The sequence below is a fragment of the Anomaloglossus baeobatrachus genome, chromosome 2 (assembly GCF_048569485.1).
Source record: "Anomaloglossus baeobatrachus isolate aAnoBae1 chromosome 2, aAnoBae1.hap1, whole genome shotgun sequence".
NCBI classification, from domain to species: domain Eukaryota; kingdom Metazoa; phylum Chordata; class Amphibia; order Anura; family Aromobatidae; genus Anomaloglossus; species Anomaloglossus baeobatrachus.
Window position 1 is genome coordinate 622200440 of NC_134354.1, and position 22143 is coordinate 622222582.

Consider the following 22143-nt stretch of genomic DNA (forward strand, 5'->3'; position numbering starts at 1 on the left):
CCATCCTGGACCTCAAACACCTAAACAAGCATGTGCACGTACGGAGATTCAGAATGGAGTCCCTAAGGTCCATTATTGCATCCATGGTCGAAGGGGAATTCCTCGCATCCATAGACATCAAGGACGCGTACCTGCACATACCCATCGCCCCAGATCCCGCTTTGCAATTCAGGACTCCCACTTTCAATTCGTAGCTCTACCCTTCGGCCTTGCCACCGCGCCCAGGGTCTTCACCAAAGTCATGGCGGCCACCATGAGCGTCCTTCATGCCAGGGGAGTGGTCATTCTCCCTTACTTGGACGACCTCCTCATCAAGGCTTCCTCCTTCCGCGACTGCTCAACCAGCGTACAGATCACTGTGGACACCCTATCCCGCTTAGGGTGGCTAGTGAATCTAGACAAATCATCCCCGATTCCTATCACGATCCATCACCTTCCTGGGCATGTCCCTGGACACCCGTCGGGGCTTGATCCTTCTCCCTCAGGACAAGGCGATCGTTCTTCAACGAGCGGTACGTTGCCTTCTACGTCCTCTGTCTCGCTCCATTCGATTCATCATGAAAGTGCTTGGCAGGATGGTGGCGGCTATGGAAGCAGTACCCTTTGCTCAACTGCACCTCCGCCCACTGCAGCTAGCCCTTCTAGCGGCCTGGGACAAGAGCCCCTTCTCCCTGGACAGACATCTTCACCTGGCGCCTTCAGTCAGGTACACACTCCGCTGGTGGCTTCGGTTCTCATTCCTATCGTAGGGGAGATCCTTTCTCCCAGTGAACTGGCTGGTCCTGACCACGGACGCCAGCCTCCTAGGCTGGGGAGCAGTGTACCGGCACCACACTGCTCAAGGACGTTGGATGACCCAGGAGTCGTCCCTACCCATAAACCCCCTGGAACTCCACGCGATCTTCCTCGCGCTTAGAGCGTTCTGCCCTCTGCTAGCGGGTCATCAGATTCGAGTCCAATCGGACAATGCGACAGCTGTAGCCTATATCGATCGGCAGGGGGGTACCCGCAGCAAAGCGGCTTATCTCAAGGCCCACAAGATCCTCAGCTGGGCCGAATCGACGGGATAAGTGATATCAGCGGTACACATACCGGGGGTAGAGAACTGGGCAGCAGACTTTCTGAGTCGCCAAGGCCTGGCCGCCGGAGAATGGTCTCTCCACCCAGATGTGTTTCTACACATCTGCACTCGCTGGGGCACACCAGACGTGGACCTAATGGCCTCAAGGTTGAATGCAAAGGTACCCGCGTTCATAGCCAGGTCACGCGACCCGCAGTCCATCGGCGCGGATGCTCTAGTCTGCTCCTGGCACCACTTCCGCCTGCCTTACATATTTCCACCTCTACCCCTGCTGCCGCGGGTGATCAGGAAGATCAAGGCAGAGGGAGTCCCGGTGATACTGATAGCACCGGACTGGCCCAGGCGCGCCTGGTAAGCCGAATTAGTACAAATGCTGACAGACGCACCGTGGCGCCTTCCAGACATCCCAGACTTGCTGACCAGAGGGCCCATTTCCCATCAGAACTCCAGAGCCCTGAAGCTGCGGCATGGCCATTGAGACCTGGGTATTAACAAGAGCGGGATTCTCCCCTGCGGTTATTTCCACCATGATCAGCGCCCGAAAGCCTGCTTCATCCCGCATTTACCACCGTACGTGGAAAATCTTCCTTTCATGGTGCAGATAAACTAACGTCCAGCCTATGCCTCTGGCCATCCCCAGAATTCTCGACTTTCTACAGTCTGGCTTGCAAGCGGGGTTGCCTCTCAGTTCCCTTTTAAAGGGCAGGTCTCAGCGCTCTCAATCTTCTACCAATGCCGCCTGGCTCAAAAACCGCAAGTCAAGACCTCCCTCCAGGGCGTTTCCCATCTAGTTCCCCCGTACAAATGGCCGCTGGACCCATGGGACCTCAACCTCGTTCTGGACGGTCTCCAGAGGTCTCTCTTTGTACCCCTCAAGGAGTCCTCCCTTGCTCTTCTGTCCTGGAATGTAACATTCCTGGTTGCAATTACATCTATCAGACGGGTTTCGGAGCTAGCAGCACTCTCTTGCCGCGAGCCTTTCCTGATCTTTCACCTGGACAAGGTGATTCTGCGCCCCCTTCCAGATTTCCTTCCAAAGGTTCTTACCCTGTTTCATTTGAACGAGGACATTGTTCTGCCTTCATTTTGTCCACACCCAGTTCATAGAGTGGAAAGGTCTCTGCATTCGTTAGACCTCGTCAGAGCTCTCAGATATTACATATCCAGGACAGCCCCCTTTAGGAAAACGGACTCTTTGTTCATCATTCCTCAGGGGCCTAAGAAGGGTCAGGCAGCTTCAAAAGTGACTCTGGCTCGCTGGATTCGCTCTGCGATCCAGGAAGTCTACCGCCTGCAACTCAAGCCCATTCCTAGTGGGCTGCGGGCTCATTCCACGCGAGCAGTTGGCGCTTCCTGGGCCATTCGGCATCAGGCTTCAGTGGAACACGTGTGTAAGGCTGCAACCTGGTCTAGCCTACATAGGTTTTCAAAGCATTACAGAATCCATACCCAGGTTTCAACTGAGGCAAATCTGGGTAGGAAAATTCTGCAAACGCCAGTAGAGCACCTCTCTCAGTAGGCGCTCCAGGCTGTCTGGGACTGGTTCCTAGTCCTTGGGTTGTGTTGTCTTCTTTTATGTTTCCCACCCATGGACTGCTTTAGGACGTCCCATGGTCCTGTGTCCCCCAATGAGGCGTCAGAGAAAAACGGATTTTTGTGTACTCACCGTAAAATCGTTTTCTCTTAGCCATCATTGGGGGACACAGTACCCACCCTGTTGCCCTGCGGGGCCTTGGTTCTCTCAGTACCTTATTCGGTTTTGACTCTTCTTTTCTCATGTTCCTCTGTTGAGAAGTTTTTTACTGCTTTTTTTCTCCCACTGCTTGTGTACTAAAACTGAACTTGCCTGGCCCGGCCAGGGGGTGTATACTGCAGAGGAGGAGCTATGCTTTTGCATCTACTTGGTGTCCGCCTATGGATAGGCAGCATAACACCCATGGTCCATGGTCCTGTGTCCCCCAATGATGGCTAAGAGAAAACGATTTTACGGTAAGTACACAAAAATCTGTTTATTTCTATTAACCAATCTAACTAGCAGTAGGTGTTAAAAGTGGGGATCTCCTTTTAAGCCTCCTTCACATTTTCGTGAAAAACATTGGTGTTTTGCACGACCATGTTGAAGGTGCATATAGCCCATCATTGTGCCATGATTTTGGCACACGTTGTGCTGTCCCTGTGTTATGCATGTGACATCCAGATAGCACACGGACAGCATGTACTTCTATCCATAGTGCTGCTATCTCTGGCGGTGCACCTGCTTCTGGGTCCGTGGTGCAGTGAATATGCAGTGAGCATAATGAACGGGACCCAGAAGCAGGTAACAGCAGTGCCAAAGACAGCAGGGCTGGAGACAGGTGAGTATAGAAACTCATTTTTATTTCAAAAGCATGTGTTTTCTCCGGTATATGTCACACTGATCACATCAGCGTGTGGTCCATGTGACGTCATTGCTGCGGGAGAAAAATTGACTTGTCTCTGTGCGGAACCCACGGACACGCGTGTGCACCACGCAGACACATCCGTGAGAAAATACTGATGTGTGCGCTGACCCATTGATTTAAATGGGTCTGTGTATGTCCATGTCTCCAGTGCGTATGAAAACGGACGTCATACGTTCCGGAATGACAGATGTATGAAGTGGGCCTTAAAAGGTGCAGTTCCAATCTTAGTTTTTTGGGGGCTTTTTTTTTTTTTGGGGCAGATGACTGTCACGAATTGTAGGTATATACATACATCCTCCTGTGTTTCTGACTTTTATTTTATTTTTATCTATTTTTTTTTTCTTTATCGTTCCTTTGGGAGACCCAGACCTTGGGTGTTTAGCTTCTGCCTCCGGAGGACACACAAAGTACTACACCTAAAAGTGTAGCTCCTCCCTCTGAGCTTATACACCCCCTGGTGAGCCAGTCCCAGCCAGTTTATCGCTTTGTGTTCAGGAGGCATACATCCACACATGCATTCTCATATGATTTTTTACCTTTTTGGAATGAGATTGAAGAAGTGCGGGTCCACTTCTGGACCCACGGCATGTCCCTTCTCACCCCACTGTGTCGGTGGTGTTGTAAGGTTGATTTCCAAGTCTGGAGCCTTACATGCCGTGCTCCTTCACCATCCCTCCTGGGCTCTGGCTTGAAGTGGGAGCCAGCGTGGTCTCCATGCCTGGCAGGAGACCGGTCTCCATCCGCAGCCCTTTAGGACCCTGCTGGACCGGAGCACTCATCCCCAGGGACCTGGCCCTGCGTCTCAGCAGCTAAGTACCTGAGACGTTTATATGTTGGGGGTCCCTGTGCTTTATTGTATGGGGAGAGTGTGCTTACTGTATTTATTTTGGCATTTCTGGCGGGTTCTCTAGCTGTCGCCCAAGAACCGCGCCAATGGTGCCTGCGCGTCGGCCTCGCCGCTCAAATTTAGGCCCCGGCTTTGCCGGAGGCCTAGTTTCTCTTCACTGCCCTCGCATGTCACTCATGCAGAGGGACAGGCACGGCTCCTCCCGGCGGCCGTCCTGCACAGGGGAGGGACACTCCCCACTGCTGTGCGTGTCTCCTCCCCTGTAGGTCTCTAAGGTCTCTATGGCCCTCCAGATCCCGCTCTCCTACAGGAACGCCCCAAGTCCCGCCCCCTCTCTTCACTCCGGCGGCCATTTTCTCAGACAGGGTTCACTCTGCGCTGGCCTGCACTCTGCATCCCTGCTGAGGTGCTGTGCATTGGGGGTCTGGGCTTCGGGATCTGGAGGGCACACAACACCGCTTCCAGTGGTCTGGTAAGCCACAACCGGTCTCTGGTTGTGGACCTCTGTATATACTCCCTGGGGTTCATTCTCTTTGTAGAGTCCCCACTCCAGCAGCATGTCTCACACGAGGAGCAAGGCTCCAAAGCTTTATACTGTATGCGCTGCATGTAAGCTCCTGCTGCTGCTGCCTGAACCGAGCACCTATCCACATTGTGATGTCTGCTCTAACTTGGCGGTGCCACAGCCTGGAGTCTCACCCCCAGTGGTCTCTCAGGCTGCTCCTGCACCTGTGGTTGAACCCCCGGCCTGGGGAGAATCCTTTTCTAGGTCTATCTCCCAGTCTTTTGCTGAGTCCATGGGACTTTGATGAATATGCATCAGCCCCCTTCACAGGGTGCCTCTACTGCTAAGGGTCCCTTTGGATCTCTATCATCTGACCTCCGTCCACCGGAGCTCACAGAGGATTCATCATCAGGGCCTAGACCCCGTCCTCCTAAGAGGAGACGCAGGGTTTCCTCTCCCTCCTCATCCCACGGCTCTGATTCAAGAGCTGACTCGCAGGATGAGGAGGATGCCTTTACAGGGAGCTCGGAGGCTAACTCCATGTACCCCATTGATCTCTCCGAGGGTGACTCAGATCTTAGTGACTTGATTGCTTCCATTAATTCTGTACTGGATCTCAATCCGCCAGTATCAGAGGAGCAACCCTCTCTGGCAGAAAAGCACCAGTTTACCTCGCTTAAGAGAGTAAAGAGTGTGTTCTTTAACCACTCCAGTTTTCAGGCCGCTGTGACCAAACCCAGGGCCTGTCCTGACAAACGCTTCACAAAGCGTGGTTCTGATGACCGTTTTCCCTTTCCACCTGAGGTGGTCAAGGAGTGGGCTCATTCCCCAAAGGTAGACCCTCCGGTGTCTAGGCTCTCAGCCCGGACCGTTGTGTCGGTTGCTGATGGCACCTCCTTTAAGGATTCCACTGACCGTCAGATTGACCTTCTGGCCAAATCCGTGTATGAAGCGGCGGGGGCCGCGTTTTCCCCAACTTTTTCAGCAGTGTGGGCTCTCAAAGCCATCTCTGCTTCTCTAGAGGAGATGCATTCCCTCACCAGGGAATCTATGCCCGAGATGGTTGCCTTAACTTCTCAAGCTTCAGCTTTTTCATCTTATGCCATGTCTGCCATGCTGGAGGCTTCTCACCGCACTGCGGTGGCTTCGGCTAATTCCCTCGTTATCCGCAGGATCTTGTGGCTTCGAGAGTGGAAGGCAGATGCTTCTTCAAAGAAGTACCTTGCTGGGCTCCCTTTTGCTGGGTCCCGGCTGTTCGGAGAACAGCTGGATGAAATTATTAAAGAAGCTACTGGCGAGAAGAGTACTTCCATGCCACAAACCAAAACCAGAAAACCTGCCCAGGGTAGGAATCAGTCGAGGTTTCGTTCCTTTCGTTCCTTTCGTTCCTCCAACTGGTCGTCCTCTAAGCCCTCCGCCTCGTCCGCTAACTCAGCTAAGGACCAGAAATCCAACTGGCGCCCAAAAGCGCGTCCACAGAAGACCGCAGGAGGTGCTGCCACTAAGGCAGCCTCCTCGTGACTCTCTGCCCGCTCCGGCAACGTCCTTAGTCGGTGGCAGGCTCTCCCACTTTGGCGACGCTCGGTTTCAACACGTCTCTGATCAGTGGGTGAGAGATATCATCTCCCACGGCTACAGGATAGAATTCTCTTCCAGCCCGCCAAACAGATTTTTTCTGTCAACTCCCCCTTGCTCCAAGGCCGCCGCCTTCTCACAGGCCGTGGCAGCCTTGCAGGCCAACGGAGTAATTGTACCAGTTCCCGCCCGGGAACGGTTCAGAGGTTTCTACTCAAATCTCTTCCTAGTTCCCAAAAAGGACGGTACCTTCCGGCCCATCCTGGATCTCAAGCTTCTCAACAAGCATGTTCAGGTGCGGCACTTTCGCATGGAGTCTCTGCGATCAGTCATTGCCTCAATGACCCAAGGGGATTTCCTGGCGTCCATCGACATCAGAGATGCCTATCTACATGTGCCAATTGCAGTTTCACACCAGCGTTGGCTACGTTTTGCAATAGGAGAAGATCATTTCCAATTCGTGGCTCTTGCAATAGGAGAAGATCATTTCCAATTCGTGGCTCTCCCCTTCGGGTTAGCCACGGCCCCTCGGGTATTCACCAAGGTCATGGCAGCAGTGGTTGCGGTTCTGCACCTCCAGGGGTTGTCAGTGATTCCTTACCTGGACGACCTTCTAGTCAAGGCTTCATCCAGCGCAGACTGTCAGCGGAGTGTCTCGCTCACTCTCGCCACTCTAGCCCAATTCGGGTGGCTTGTCAATCTTCCCAAGTCCATTCTGACTCCGACCCAGAGTCTCACGTACCTAGGGATGCAGTTCGAGACTTTGTCGGCTCTAGTGAAGTTGCCCTTAAACAAACAGCTGTCACTCCAGCTGGCGGTGCGCTCTCTTCTGAGACCCCGCCGTTATACTCTCAGGCGTTTGATGCAGGTGCTGGGTCAAATGGTGGCGTCCATGGAGGCTGTTCCCTTTGCCCAGTTCCATCTTCGCCCCCTGTAGCTGGACATTCTCCACTGTTGGGACAAGCGGCCTTCCTCCTTACACAGGTTAGTGGCTCTGTCGCCACGGACCAGGAGCTCCCTTCAGTGGTGGCTTCGGCCCCTCTCCCTGTCCCAAGGGCGCTCCTTCCTGGCCCCGTCCTGGGCGATTCTCACCACGGATGCCAGTCTATCCGGCTGGGGAGCGGTATGTCTCCACCACAGAGCGCAGGGCACTTGGACTCCGTCCGAGTCATCCCTTTCAATCAATGTGCTGGAAACCAGAGCCGTGCTTCTAACTCTCCTAGCATTTCACCATCTGCTGGCGGGCAGGCACATTCGAGTCCAGTCAGACAACGCGACAGCGGTTGCCTACATCAATCATCAAGGCGGGACACGCAGCCGTCTGGCAATGATGGAGGTACAACGCATTCTTCAATGGGCGGAGGACTCCAGGTCCACCATATCCGCAGTCCACATCCCAGGCGTGGACAACTGGGAGGCAGATTATCTCAGCCGTCAAAGCGTGGACGGTGGAGAGTGGTCCCTGCACCCGGCAGTGTTTCAGTCGATCTGCCGCAAATGGGGCACTCCGGACGTGGACCTAATGGCATCCCGTCAAAACAACAAGGTTCCTGTTTACGTGGCTCGCTCCCACGATCCTCAGGCCTTCGCCGCGGACGCCCTGGTTCAGGACTGGTCCCAGTTTCGTCTGTCCTACGTGTTTCCCCCTCTAGCTCTCTTGCCCAGAGTCCTGCGCAAGATCAGAATGGAGGGCCGTCAAGTCATCCTCATTGCACCGGACTGGCCTAGGCGAGCTTGGTATCCGGACCTGCTCCAACTGTCCGTAGAGATGCCGTGGCATCTCCCGGATCGTCAAGACCTTTTCCGCCCGAATTCTGCGGCTCTCAAATTGACGGCGTGGCTCTTGAGACTTGGATTTTGATGGCTTCTGGTATTCCTCCTGAAGTCATCTCCACTATGACTCTGGCCCGCAAGTCTTCCTCCGCTCAGATCTATCACAGGACTTGGAAAATGTTCCTGTCCTGGTGTCGCTCTAACGGCCATCCTCCTTGGCCATTCTCCTTGCCGACCCTTCTGTCTTTTCTACAGTCCGGTCTGCAGCTAGGACTGTCCCTCAACTCTCTCAAGGGACAAGTTTCAGCTCTGTCAGTTCTGTTCCAGCGGCGTCTCGCTCGGCTGTCTCAGGTCCGCACCTTCATGCAAGGCGCGTCTCACATCATTCCGCCTTACCGGCGGCCCTTGGATCCCTGGGACCTTAACTTGGTTCTCACGGTCTTGCAGAAGCCCCCCTTCGAGCCTCTTAGGGATGTTTCTTTGTATCGGCTTTCAGAGAAAGTGGCTTTTATGGTTGCCATAACTTCTCTCAGGAGAGTCTCTGATTTGGCTGCGCTCTCCTCGGAGTCACCTTTTTTAGTTTTTCATCAAGACAAGGTGGTTCTCCGTCCGACTCCGGACTTTCTTCCTAAGGTGGTCTCTCCCTTCCACCTTAACCAGGACATTACCTTACCTTCCTTCTGTCCGGCCCCTGTTCATCGCTTTCAAAAAGCGTTGCATACTCTAGATCTGGTGCGTGCTCTCCGGATCTATGTGTCTCGCACCGCTGCGATTAGGCGGTGCACCTCTCTTTTTGTGCTAACCACAGGTCGGCGCAAGGGCCTCCCTGCTTCTAAGCCGACCTTAGCCCGTTGGATTCGGTCGACCATTTCGGACGCCTACCAGAGTACTCAGGTTCCTCCCCCGCCGGGGATCAAAGCACACTCGACCAGGGCTGTCGGTGCCTCTTGGGCTTTTAGGCACCAGGCTACAGCTCAACAAGTCTGTCAGGCTGCCACTTGGACTAGCCTGCATACCTTCTCGAAGCACTACCAAGTGCATGCTCATGCTTCAGCAGATGCGAGCTTGGGCAGACGCATCCTTCAGGCGGCTGTCGCCCATTTGTGAAGTTAGTTTCTGCCTACTTCTTAGTTTTTCTGTTTATTCCCACCCAGGGACTGCTTTGGAACGTCCCAAGGTCTGCGTCTCCCAAAGGAACGATAAAGAAAAAGAGAATTTTGTTTACTTACCGTAAATTCTTTTTCTTATAGTTCCGTCTTGGGAGACCCAGCACCCTCCCTGTTGCCTGTTGGCAATTTCCTTGTTCCGCGTGTTATCACCGGCTGTTATCGTGGACAGAGTCTCCGGTTGTTTCGGCTCTTGCTCTGTTCTACTTGTGGGTGGCTATTCTCCTTCAGCTTTTGCACTATACTGGCTGGGACTGGCTCACCAGGGGGTGTATAAGCTCAGAGGGAGGAGCTACACTTTTAGTTGTAGTACTTTGTGTGTCCTCCGGAGGCAGAAGCTAAACACCCAAGGTCTGGGTCTCCCAAGACGGAACTATAAGAAAAAGAATTTACGTTAAGTAACAAAATTCTTTTTTTTTATTCTCACAGTCTTGATTTCCATACTTACTTTTCACTAGTTTGATTGCAGTTGTTTATCTACATCAGCGTGAGATTTTTACTTCTGTTTTTGTCTTTTCTTTAGGAAGCATGACTATGATTGTTGTCTAGTGATGGCTTTCATTGGGGTGCACAATTTCTATTCTATCCTAATTGTCTCATTGTTTGACCCCCTCTGTTTTTGTGTTTTGAAGGTGAAGTCTACTTACAGCTTGGAAGGTGGAAAGAGGCTACTGCAGTATTTAGAGGTCTTATTAACCGCAATCCTGAAAACTGGAACTACTATGACAATCTGGAGAAAGCTTTGCATCCCGGTAAATGTGCCAGTTTGGCTCCATATTATAAGGATTTGGTATTTCTCTAGTTAGACGGGACACATTTTGAGTAGGATACAGAAGCTGTCATCAGCAGTTCAGCAGTTGGACCTGAGACCCCTGTAATTTAATGTAACGGTAATTGTTTTCCTCATAGTTACCAATGAAGAGCGACTTGAGATCTATGATGAATTCTGTGCGCGGCATCCAAGAGCAGTTTCCCCTAGAAGATTGATCTTAAACTTCGTTACAGGTAAAGGCTATATAAATGCCAGCAATCATTGTCTGTCTATGAAGTACATTAACCATAGTAAAATTGCCTCGTCCTTGGTCTGTCGCATAGAAGTTGGTGGATTTCATAGAAGGTAAAATTTACATGAAGTGTAAATTATATAAATGAATAAGGTCTGCTTTTTGTGCAGTTTTACTTAGAAATATTGATCCCCAATTTAACAAAACAGGTTATTTTCTCACTAGTGTTGATGAGGAGGCAGGGAGGAGTCAGACACTTCTGATTCATTAAGTGGCCCACACCTCTTAATGAATCAGAGGCATTTGATAAGTGGCATGCGACTCTGTGCGATTTCCCACAAGTCTTATTTTAGTCCCTGACTGAAGTGAGATTTGTGGTGTAAGACACGTTGCCTCTAATCATGAATTAGACGAACTGAGGCATTTCACCCCTCTCCGCCTGGCAGAAGGATTGACAGCAGCATCTAAATGGTGAAGAGCAGTTATGGTAGCATGTTTTGGCTGCTGCTCTTGTTGGCAGATGTGGGCTAACACACAGGTTGTTAAAGGGTTTGTCCCATGAAAAAAGTACATTTTAGTCAATAGATCTTCGAACAATAATAACCTCAATTGGTTTTGTGAAAAAAAAAAAATATATGTTCCTGTGCTGAGCGAATCTTCTAAACATTCCCCTTTGTAAAGTATTTGCAGTGTCTGACCATGTAGAGCTGCTGCTTCTCATGGGTACACCTACTTAGTCTCTGCCACGTAATTAACGTACTTTCTCCCCTGGCCAAGACCTTTCAGCTGTTTTCTGTGTGAGTGAACACATTTCCCTGCCTGTTTGTTTTATCATAGGAGCGACTGTTTCTGATGTGTCACCAGGTCTCTGCGTTCATCATAAATTAAGGCTATAGCAACTCCTATGGCTGTGTTAGATATTATGTCACTGACATGATTTATGATGATCTCAGAGGACTGAAGACACGGCAGCAGCAATCACTCCTGTAATAAAACAAGCATATGTGTTACTTCACAACAAGAAGCAGTTGGGAATATCTGCCATGTCCCCTATATGCTCACTTTTGCTTTCTTCCCCGGCCAGTAGGTAGGTGTGTGTGTGTGTGTGTGTGTGTGTGTGTGTGTGTGACCATGAGCTGCAGCAACTCTACATGGTCAGACAGCACTAGCAGGTGATGAGTCAGATCAGCTGACTCCAGCGTCGGCCGATTACATGTTCTGTGTCCCGCTGCATCCATCACAACGTGTGCGGGCTGTGAGGTCAGCTGAGTTCAGATCAGCTGACTCCAGTTCCGGCCGAACTTAGCTGACCTCACAGCCAGCATACTCTGTGATGGATGCAGCGGTACACAGAACAAGTAATCGGCCGACACTGGAGTCAGCTGATCTGATTACTTGTTCTGCAGCCTGTGTGGTCAGGAGTAGGGATGAGTGAGCAGTAAAATGCTCGGGTGCTCGATAGGCGAAGCCCATGTCGATATTTTTTTTTTTTTTTTAAATCATTAAAAAATAAAAACCCCGAAACACACAACCTTAACCCTAGGGTTAGGGGTAAAAAAAAATAATGTGGGCTTTGCCATATTTTTGTATGCTAGCCAAGTACAGCAGGCAGGTATGGGCTGCCCCCAACCCCTAGCTGCCTATTTGTACCCGGCTGGGAACCAAAAATATAGGGAAACCCTTTTTTTAATTATTTCATGAAATAATTAAAAAAAAAAACAAAAAACAAAAAAAAACAATGTGGGCTTCACCCAATTTTTGTGTCCAGCCAGGTGCCAGGTACAACGAGGCAGCTGGAGATTGGAATCTTCAGCGGAGTGGCCCAAGCTCTCTGGACCCCCCTCCTCTGTGAATTGCAGTCCGCAGCCACCCCAGAAAATGGCGCGTTCATAGAAGCGCCATCCTCTGACGCTGTATCCAACTCCTCCAGCGGCCCGGGTGGCGCGCTGGGTAATAAGGGGTTAATACCCGCTTTGTTTTACCAGCTGATATTAAGCCAGAGATTCTTAATGTCAGGCCAATTTTGACCCAGCCATTAAGAATCTCCAATAAAGGGTTAAAAAAAAAGAGAAAACTCAGAGAAAAAATACTTTTATTAGAAATAAATACACAGACACACCTAGAGACTCCATCTTTATTACCCCCTCTCACCCCTCCATGATCCTGGTCTTGAGAGAAAGAGAGAAGAGAGACATCATCTGATCGCTCAGAAGAGCCAGCAGCTGGCTGATCAGCTGATCACTCATAAAAGCCGTCCGCCGGCTGATCAGCCTATCGCTCATAAAAGCCGGCTGATCAGCTGATCGCTAATTAAAGCTGGCCGCCAGCTGATCAATCGGCTTTGATGAGTAATTAGCTGGCGGACGGCTTTCATGAGCGATCAGTTGATCAGCCGGCGACTGGCTTTTATGAGCGATCAGCTGAGACTCTGTTCACGCCAGGTGGCTTCAGAGCATGCTCTGTAGGGCAAACTGGATCAGTTCGTGAAGTATCAGAACGCTGCACGGGGGAGGGGGGAGACAGTTCCCAGGGCGTCGGGCACTAAACATGATAAAGCGCTGGGGACACAGTGCTGATGGTGTCCCTGAAAGCAAGTGGGCAATTTTCTTGTTCTTTGCCTTATTGAACTGGACACTGAATCGGCTGGATTATCAGGTGATACGTAGCTGGGCACAGGAGGCGGGGGAGGGAGACGACTGAGTGTGTGGGAGGGGACGGGTACTCCTCGCACTGTACCTGCCCACTAAGCATCAGGGCGGCAACATGCTTTTCACTGATTTGCATGTCAACATGGTCCTGCCCTTGTTGACATGAAATGACCGGAAGCAGCAAATCGTGGCAGGAGCGGTCACATGACCACTCTGAGCTGGGGGAGAGGGGCTGACAGCAGGGTAGGTAAGTGGTCACTATCTACTCACCTGCCCCAATGTAGCCTAATAGGGAAAGAACAAAAAAAGGCAAAATAAGCAGGATAACCCCTTTTTAAGTATCCCATTGGCTTCCATTATACTCTGTACTACAATCGAGCTTGTCCGAACATCTGACCTGCACGTTTTAAGTTCTGCGCTCTTGAGCATCTTGGTGCTCGCTCATCACTAATCTGTATACGTTAAATTACTTGATAATTTTTATAGCATCATAAGCTTGCCTGGCAGGTTTCAGAAAAGGAGAGGTCCCCAAAACATTGCCGCAGGTGTGTGTTTCCAGTCATCGGTCAGTAACTTTGCTGTCCTGTCTAATCCACCTGAGCGCTAATACGCACATGGATGATCCACGCCAAGGGCTTCACTGCAGCATGGAAGCTTGATGTACCCCAGATCACAGCTTCATGCTTCTGTCACAGTTGTGATTATGATGCTATAAAAATTATAAAAATTATCAAATTTATTGTATACTGATAAAACATAAATTAACAAAGTTATGCAGCTATGGTCTTTTCCTACTTATCTGGCATATGGTGCTGACAGACTGCTGCACGCTCGGTGAGACAATTGCCAATGAAATTGCCTCACACTGGTTTGGTGTCCATACAGATGTTACTGTATTGAAGGCATTCATCAGTCACACTGTTAAAGGTGGACACTGGACAAGGAGCGTAATACCGTACTGTGCTCAGTGAGCTGATCCACAAATATATGTGTAGATGTGAGAATACTTTTGCCATGGAAATGACACACATTGGCTGTTATTAGTGGCTTATAAGTAAATCACGGGGAGATCACCTGTGGCCTGTGCAATGATTGGATAGTGTACAAAGAGCACACAACTAAGATTGCTTTTTCCATTTCTAGGCAGCAAGTTAAGAGAACGAATGGATAAGTTTTTACGAATGAACTTTAGCAAAGGGTGCCCGCCATTGTTTACAACTTTGAAATCACTGTACGGCTCTGCGGAGAAGGTATATACTTCATTTATTTCTGTAATGGGGACCATGGTTCTGTCAAAATACTGAATTCTGATTCATTACAGACACAGTATGGCTCTTACTAAAGCAAATATTATGTATAGAAAAACTGTTGAACTTCCAGTGACCAGTATGAGAGAGTGTGTGTGAGCGAGAACACCAAATTTAACACACCTTCTCCCCAGTCACACCTGAGACCTTGTAACACTAAGGCCAGAGTCACACTTGCGAGTGCCTCGCGTGTAACTCGTGCCAGTCTCTCATTGAATCACCCGGCATGGACTCACGCTCTCAGGACAGGAGCATCTCAGCTGCATAGACATACATGCAACCGACCCGCTCCTGTCAGAAGAGTGCGAGTCCATGCCGGATGATTCAATGAGAGACTCGCGCGAGTTACACGCGAGGCACTTGCAAGTGTGACTCTGGCCTAATAAGTTACATGACGCCAGGGAGGGAAAATGGCTCATAGGGCACAATTTGTCCATTTTCACTTAAGGGTGTACTCACTTTTATTGCCAGACATTAATGGCTGTGTATTATCTACAGGACACACCGAATATACACTGCTATGAGCTGGAGACTGACTACTTTACATTGTACTAAAGTATCAGCTCTTCAGTGTTGTCCCATAAAAAGATATAATATATTTAGAAAAAATGTGAGGGGTGTACTCTTGTGATATATTGTGTATATATAATGTACAACCAACATTTTGAAAATGTTGGGATGCAGTGTAAAATGTAAAGAAAACAATAATGCAATGATTTTGAAATGTCTTCTATCCATATCTTATGCACAATAAAACATAATATACCAACCAAAAACCTATACATTAAAATATTGTTTTATTGTTTGACATTCAAATTCAACACAACTATAGTGCACCAAAAACAAGAGATACAGAAACCATGAACCAGAAAATATCAAAGCTCCAAACCCATATGTATAGTGATAGAGAAGGGAAGGGTTCTCTCAAAATCCATAAAGAAGACCTTACTTGAACCTACCTAACAGCAGAGGATACACCCTACCGGTGTAATGTTGCTCCCGCTCCACATCGCCTTTCCCTATGTAGCCCTAGGGTAACCCAATTAATAAAGTAACCAAATGCGTATGGATATTAAAGGAGACCCTAAATCAGAGTGAATACTCCCATGTGATAACACATCATACACCCACATTCAAGTATTGAGTCTACTCTTGCACTAGAAGTAATGCATATAATGCCACTTTAAACGCACATTCAGTTACAAAGATATTGACTGTTCCACTATCTGCAGCACATAGTATAATCAAAAGATGAAGAGAATCTCGACAGATCCATGTGCACAAGGAACTAGGCCAATGGGCAATACTGGGTGCTCATGATCTATGTGCCTCTGGGGCGGCCCTGCATAAAAACAGGCATAATTTGGTCTTTCAGATTACTGTATGGGCTCAGGAATAGCTCTAGAAATCATTGTCTGAACACAGATCACTGCAATATTCAAAGAAAAGTGAAAGCTCTATTACGCAAAGAAGCAGCCATGTAGTGACTGTTACTTCTGTCTGGTAAACTGTTCTGTGGTCTGTGAAAATTCATTTCTGAAACCACGAATGCCATTTCCTGCGCACTAAGAGGGACCACCTATTTGGTTTTCAGTGAACTATTTTAAAGGTATGGGGTTACAATAGTGCGTATATCATGGGCCGCTTAAACATCTTGAAAGGCACTATTAATGTTGAGAAATATATAGAGGTTTTAGAATAAGATATGCTCCCATCCAGACAACAACTATTTCAGGGAAGGCCTTGCATATTCCAGCTAGACAATGGTAGTCCACGTACTGCATCCTCACAACAGCATGGCTTTGCAGAAGAAGGGTTCAGGTGATGATCTGGCTGGGTGCAGTTCAGACCTTTGATCAGCCGAAAACATTTGGTGCAGTATGAAACTAATAATCCGGCAAAGAAGACCTAGGACTGAGCAACACGGATACTCTAATAGATGAGAATGGGACAAAACTCCAGCAATTGGTCTCTATGCTTCCCAGACAGTTACAGAATGCTGTAAGGAGCGAATGCTACACCGTGGTAGATATGGGCCTGGGTCACCTTCCTGAGAAGTGTTACTGACATGGAATTTTAAATGAGTACATTTTCTCTATCGTTTCATTGGGGGACACAGGACCATGGGGTTATGCTGCTGTCACTAGGAGGCTGACACTAAGTAAACATAAAAAGTTAGCTCCTCCCTAGCAGTATACACCCAGAGCCGGAGGCGGCCTCAGATCAGTTTTAGCTTAGTGTCGTAGGAGGCTGATGTGGGCCGTCTCGGTCCCCCTCAGCCATTTGTGTTTTTGCGCTTTTTTTTCCTTTATTTCGGCGCCGCTCATCGCTCTCATACCTGTCTTCTTTTTCTCTGCAGGTATTCTCTTCACTCATCCTCTGCAGCCCTGTGGGTACCACTCCCCAGGGTCGCAGGGGCTTGAGATTTCGGGCCCTCTCCCTCGTCCATCCCCGTGGTACCACTCCCGGGGTTGCGCGTGTGGGTAGGTTGTCGTGGGCACCCCTGATTCGCCCTGCGGTATCACTCCAAAGGGCGTACAGCAGGGATGGGACCTCCGCAGCGCGTGTGTAATCCGATGGGGCCCTGTCACGCGGCCTTCACCTGCAGGGGGGCTCCTTCCCCCATCATGATGTCCACTTCCCTGCCTCAGCACGCTCTCCCCCGAAGTCCTCAGTCTTCCTGGTCGAGGGCACTGTGCACAGGCAGGGGCAGGGCGCCCTGCCTGCACCACATCCATCGCTGGGCCGGCGCCGCCGAGAACAGGTAGGACCGACCTCTCCTTCACCTTCCCCCGGCCCTCTCCAAAATTTAGGCCGCGGTCTCGGCCTAGTCGCTCTGCGTCCTAGCCACGCCCCCTCTGCAGCGCTATTGGCCGCCGGTCGTCTGGCCCAGTCTCCTCCCACCGCTCTGCCTCCTGGCTTGTGGTGGGGGCTGTGGATCCTCTGGGTTTTTCGCGCCGGAATGCTGCTCCTCCCCCAGCCTCCTCCAGCGTCCCCTCGCCATTTTAGCCTGTGTCTGGTCCCCTGAGGCTGCAGCGCGCCGGCATTCTCACTCTTCTGGCCAGCTCACTCCTGGACTCACTCTTCTGGACTGGTGGGCAGCACGCAGGATCTGGGTAAGCTCTGCTCCTAAGGAGTAGCCCTCACTAGGTAGCGTTCTCTGAGTTTAGGGACGAGTTAACCCTCTCCTGTCTCCTTCCTAGCAGCCACCAGGGAGAGTACTTGTTTCACCAGGCCTAATGCTAAGTCCACCCGACCCAAGCAGGCCCCCTTTGCCTTATTTTTTGCATGCTCCTCCTGCAAGACCAAATTTACCCAGGGCCAGGACGCCCCACTATGCTCCGTCTGTTCTACAGAAGCGCAGCCTCCGCAGGACTCCGCGGCCGACGCTTCTGATACCGGAGACGCCACAGCGCCAGATGCTACAGGGCCCTGCGTCCCGCCCCCCCCCCCCCCCCCCCGACTGGCTAGCGTCCCTGTCCCAGTCCATAGATTCCCTCTCTGAGGCTTCTCGGACCATCGCGCAAGCACTGCGCTTGCTGCCGTCGCTCGCCCAGACTCCCGCAGACCCGACGCAATCGCCTCCGGAGCAGGTGAGCCCCGTCGCAGAGACCACCTCGGCTGCTCAGAAGCGGACCCGCCAGGTCTCGTCTTCAGCCTCTTCCCAGGTTTCACCTTCATCCCCAGGTCCAGACCATCATTCCTCCAGGGAGTCTTCTGACCGCTCCGATGATGATTCCGATGCAGCACCCCTGCTGGACTCAGAGCAGGCGGCTGATATTCGGCGCATGGTGAATAGCCTGATAGAAGCAGTAAACCAGACCCTAAAGGTACAGGTGGACCCCGTCTCCTCCCAGGGCACCCAGGTCTCGTTTAAGCGGATGAAGCGGGCCCAGAGCGCATTCAGCGGACATCCAGAATTCGCTGAGTTACTGCGCAGCCACAGGCAACAGCCGGACAAGGTATTTACCAGCGGTAAGTCCATTGATTTGCATTATCCCTTTCCTGAGGGTCTTCGAAAGGATTGGGCAGGCTCCCCTGTGGTCGACCCCCCCCAATATCCCGCCTGTCTTCTCACACAGTCCTTCCACTCACTAACGGTACGTCTCTCAAGGACCCCACGGACCGTACTATTGACAGGTTGGCCCGTTCCGCCTTCGAGGCAGCGGGCACATCCCTCTCACCGGCCTTTGCCTCGGTTTGGGTTGCGAAGGCTCTGATGTCCTGGGCGGACACGCTACGCTGCAGACTCCGCGCCATTCCTGCCAATCCGGACGTGGTCCTCATCGCCTCGCAGATTTCCCTCGCGGGTGAGTACCTGCTCAATGCAGCCCTGGCGTCTGCCAATTGCGCGGCCCAGGCCGCCAGCAACAATGTGGCCATCCGTCGAGCCCTCTGGCTCCGGTCCTGGAACGCGGATGCGGCCTCTAAGAAGTCACTGACTTCCCTGCCCTTCCTAGGGGAACGTCTTTTCGGAGATAAGCTGGACCAGTTGATCTCCGATGCAACGGGAGGAACGAGTACATCTCTCCCCCAATTGCGCCCCAAGCGCTTCCAGAATCGGCGCCCCACCACTCGTTTCCGGTTCTTTCGCAGCTTCAACTCCACTCCCCAGCCGCGAAAAAGCCGCTCTCCTCCAAGAGACAGGAGGACCCCGTCATTCAAGACCAATCCCGCCTGGCGTTCACGTCCCCGCCAGTCCACGAAATCCTTTTCCGGTTACCGCCGACGTTCCTCCAAGTGACTCGCGGTCGGCGCGCAACAGCGCCAGACTCGTGGGAGGGCGTCTGTCTCGTTTCCAGCATGTGTGGATCCCCCTGACCGCCGATGCCTGGGTCAGAGAGATCATCACATCAGGCTACAAAATAGAATTTGATTCAAAGCCACCGAGACATTTTTTCCTATCTCGCCCTCCCGAGTCTCCCGCGCGGGCTCGCACGTTCTTTCACTCCATAGACTCCCTCCTCCGAGCCGTAGTCGTGGTACCAGTCCCTCCCGCAGAACGTTTCAAGGGGTTCTATTCCAACCTTTTCGTGGTCCCCAAGAAGGACGGCTCTGTCCGCCCCGTCCTCGACCTAAAGCTTCTAAACAGGTCGGTGAGGCTTCGGCCGTTTCGAATGGAGTCACTCCGGTCCGTGATCGCGTCCATGGAGGTCGGCGAATTCCTGGCATCGCTGGATATTCAAGACGCCTATCTTCACGTCCCTATAGCCACCTCTCACCAACAGTTCCTCCGCTTTGCGATAGCGGAAGATCACTTCCAGTTCACGGCTCTTCCTTTCTGCCTCGCATCCGCCCCCAGGGTCTTTACGAAGATCATGGCGGCTGCCATGTCCGTCCTACATTCCAGGGGTGTTATGGGCATCCCGTACTTGGACGATATGTTGATAAAAGGTTCTTCTTTCGAGGACTGTCGTCTTGGGGTTCAGGTCACGATAGACACCCTTTCACGGTTAGGGTGGTTGATCAATCGGAAGAAGTCCTCTCTGACCCCGGCCCGACGGATCACCTTTTTAGGCATGGTATTCGATACCACGCAAGGACGAGTTTTCCTCACACAGGAGAAGATGTCCTCCCTGCAACGAGGCCTCCGCGCTCTCCGGTGTCAGCGCCAAGTTTCCATCAGGTTCGGCATGCGAGTCCTCGGTCGTATGGTGGCGGCGATGGAAGCAGTACCCTTTGCACGGTTCCACCTCCGGCCCCTCCAGCTGGCCTTGCTGAAGAAGTGGGACAGATCTCCCTTTTCTCTTGACCGCAGGTTTCATCTTTCGCGGGAGACCCGCCACTCACTCCGTTGGTGGATCAATCAACGCAACCTCGCGTCGGGAAGGTCATTCCTCCCGCTCCACTGGAAGATAGTGACCACCGACGCCAGTCTCCAGGGCTGGGGGGCAGTGTTTCGGCATCACACATCGCAAGGCCGATGGACACCGCGGGAGAGTTGTCTCCCGATCAACATTCTGGAGATAAGAGCCATCCGGCTAGCCTTGCAGCAGTTTCGGCACCTAGTACAGGGTTGCCCGGTCAGGATCCAGTCTGACAATGCGACGGCGGTGGCGTACATCAACCACCAAGGAGGCACAAGAAGTGTCGGGGCAATGCGAGAAGTCAGGAAGATTTTGCACTGGGCCGAGTGTCATCACTCCCTGATCTCAGCGGTTCACATCCCAGGCGTGGACAATTGGGCGGCGGACTTCCTCAGCAGGGAAGGCCTCGCCTCCGGCGAATGGTCCCTCAACCGGGAAGTCTTCAACCAGATCTGCGACAGATGGGGAGTTCCGGATGTGGACCTAATGGCCTCCCGGTTCAACTGTCAGGTTCCGCAATTTGTAGCGCGGTGCCGCGACCGCTTGGCTTTAGGAGTCGACGCCCTCACCCTGTCGTGGAGCCAGTTCAGTCTCCCGTACATCTTCCCTCCGCTCCCTCTGATCCAGATGGTACTCAAGAAGATCAAGGCAGAAGGAATACCAGTCATCCTGGTGGCTCCGGACTGGCCCAGGCGAGCATGGTTCGCGGAACTCACTCAGCTCCTCGCAGACGCTCCGTGGCACCTTCCAGACCGTCCAGATCTCCTACAGCAGGGACCTCTTTTCCATCAGAACTCAAAGGTCCTAAATTTGACGGCCTGGCTATTGAATCCTGGGGTCTAGCTCAGGCTGGTTTTTCTTCAAGAGTGATACAAACAATGATTAGAGCCAGGAAGCCATCTTCATCAAGAATATACTACCGCACGTGGAAGGTCTTCTTCAGGTGGTGTGGAGAGCACAGCATTTCTTCTCCTCTCGCCTTCTCCCTTCCTTCCCTGTTGGCATTCTTGCAGTCGGGCCTCGATGCGGGTCTCTCGCTCGCCACACTAAAGGGCCAGGTATCGGCTTTGTCAATCCTGTTTCAGAAGCCACTGGCCTCTCGCCCACAGGTTAAGACCTTCATCCAGGGAGTTGCCCACCTGGCCCCGCTGTATCGTCGGCCTCTAGAACCGTGGGACCTTAATCTAGTCCTAGGGTCACTTAGGGGGCCCCCCTTCGAGCCCTTGCGGGATTCTTCCCTTTCTCACCTGTCTTGGAAGGTGGTGTTCCTCGTTGCCATCACTTCTATTCGAAGGACGTCAGAGCTGGCAGCTCTCTCTTGTCGTGCCCCCTTTTTGATTTTTCACCAGGACAAAGCGGTTCTCCAGCCAGATCCCGCCTTTCTCCCAAAGGTGGTCTCCCCGTTCCATCTTAACGAAGAAATTGTTCTTCCGTCCTTCTTTCCTGGCCCCTCTCACAGCTTGGAGAGGTCCTTGCACACCCTGGACCTGGTGCGCGCCCTTAGAATTTATGTCTCCAGAACCGTGCCGTTCCGTAAGTCGGATGGTCTGTTTGTCCTTCCTTCTGGTCCCAAGAGGGGTGAATTGGCATCCATAGCCACAATTGCCAGATGGATCCGTTCCGCCATATCAGAGGCCTATCGGATTCGGGAGAAGTCTCCGCCGCGGGGGGTAAGAGCGCACTCTACCCGAGCAGTGGGAGCCTCTTGGGCATCAGGCGTCGGCCGACCAGGTCTGCAAGGCCGCCACCTGGTCTAGCCTGCATACCTTTACTAGGTTCTACCAGGTTCACACCCAAGCATCGGCAGATGCTAGTTTTGGGAGAAAGGTCTTGCAGGCAGCAGTTGCACACCTGTAATAGGGTGACAGCATTCAATTATACTACAAGCTCGCCGAGGGAGGTCGTTGTTTTCTTCCTATCTGCGGGCTTCTGTATTCCCACCCAGGGACTGCTTTTGGACGTCCCATGGTCCTGTGTCCCCCAATGAAA

The 22143-nt window shown here is 51.7% G+C and overlaps 1 protein-coding gene across 1 annotated transcript in view; it reads left to right on the forward strand.

Annotated features, from left to right (window-relative positions):
* The window catches only part of NAA16 (N-alpha-acetyltransferase 16, NatA auxiliary subunit), a 116929-nt gene that overhangs the window by 41054 nt on the left and 53732 nt on the right, over positions 1 to 22143 (forward strand). The window contains exons 7-9 of the mRNA XM_075336853.1: positions 10021 to 10140; positions 10298 to 10393; positions 14184 to 14290. Of these exons, the coding sequence (XP_075192968.1) occupies positions 10021 to 10140; positions 10298 to 10393; positions 14184 to 14290 (323 nt within the window). The remainder of the gene's footprint in view (positions 1 to 10020; positions 10141 to 10297; positions 10394 to 14183; positions 14291 to 22143) is intronic.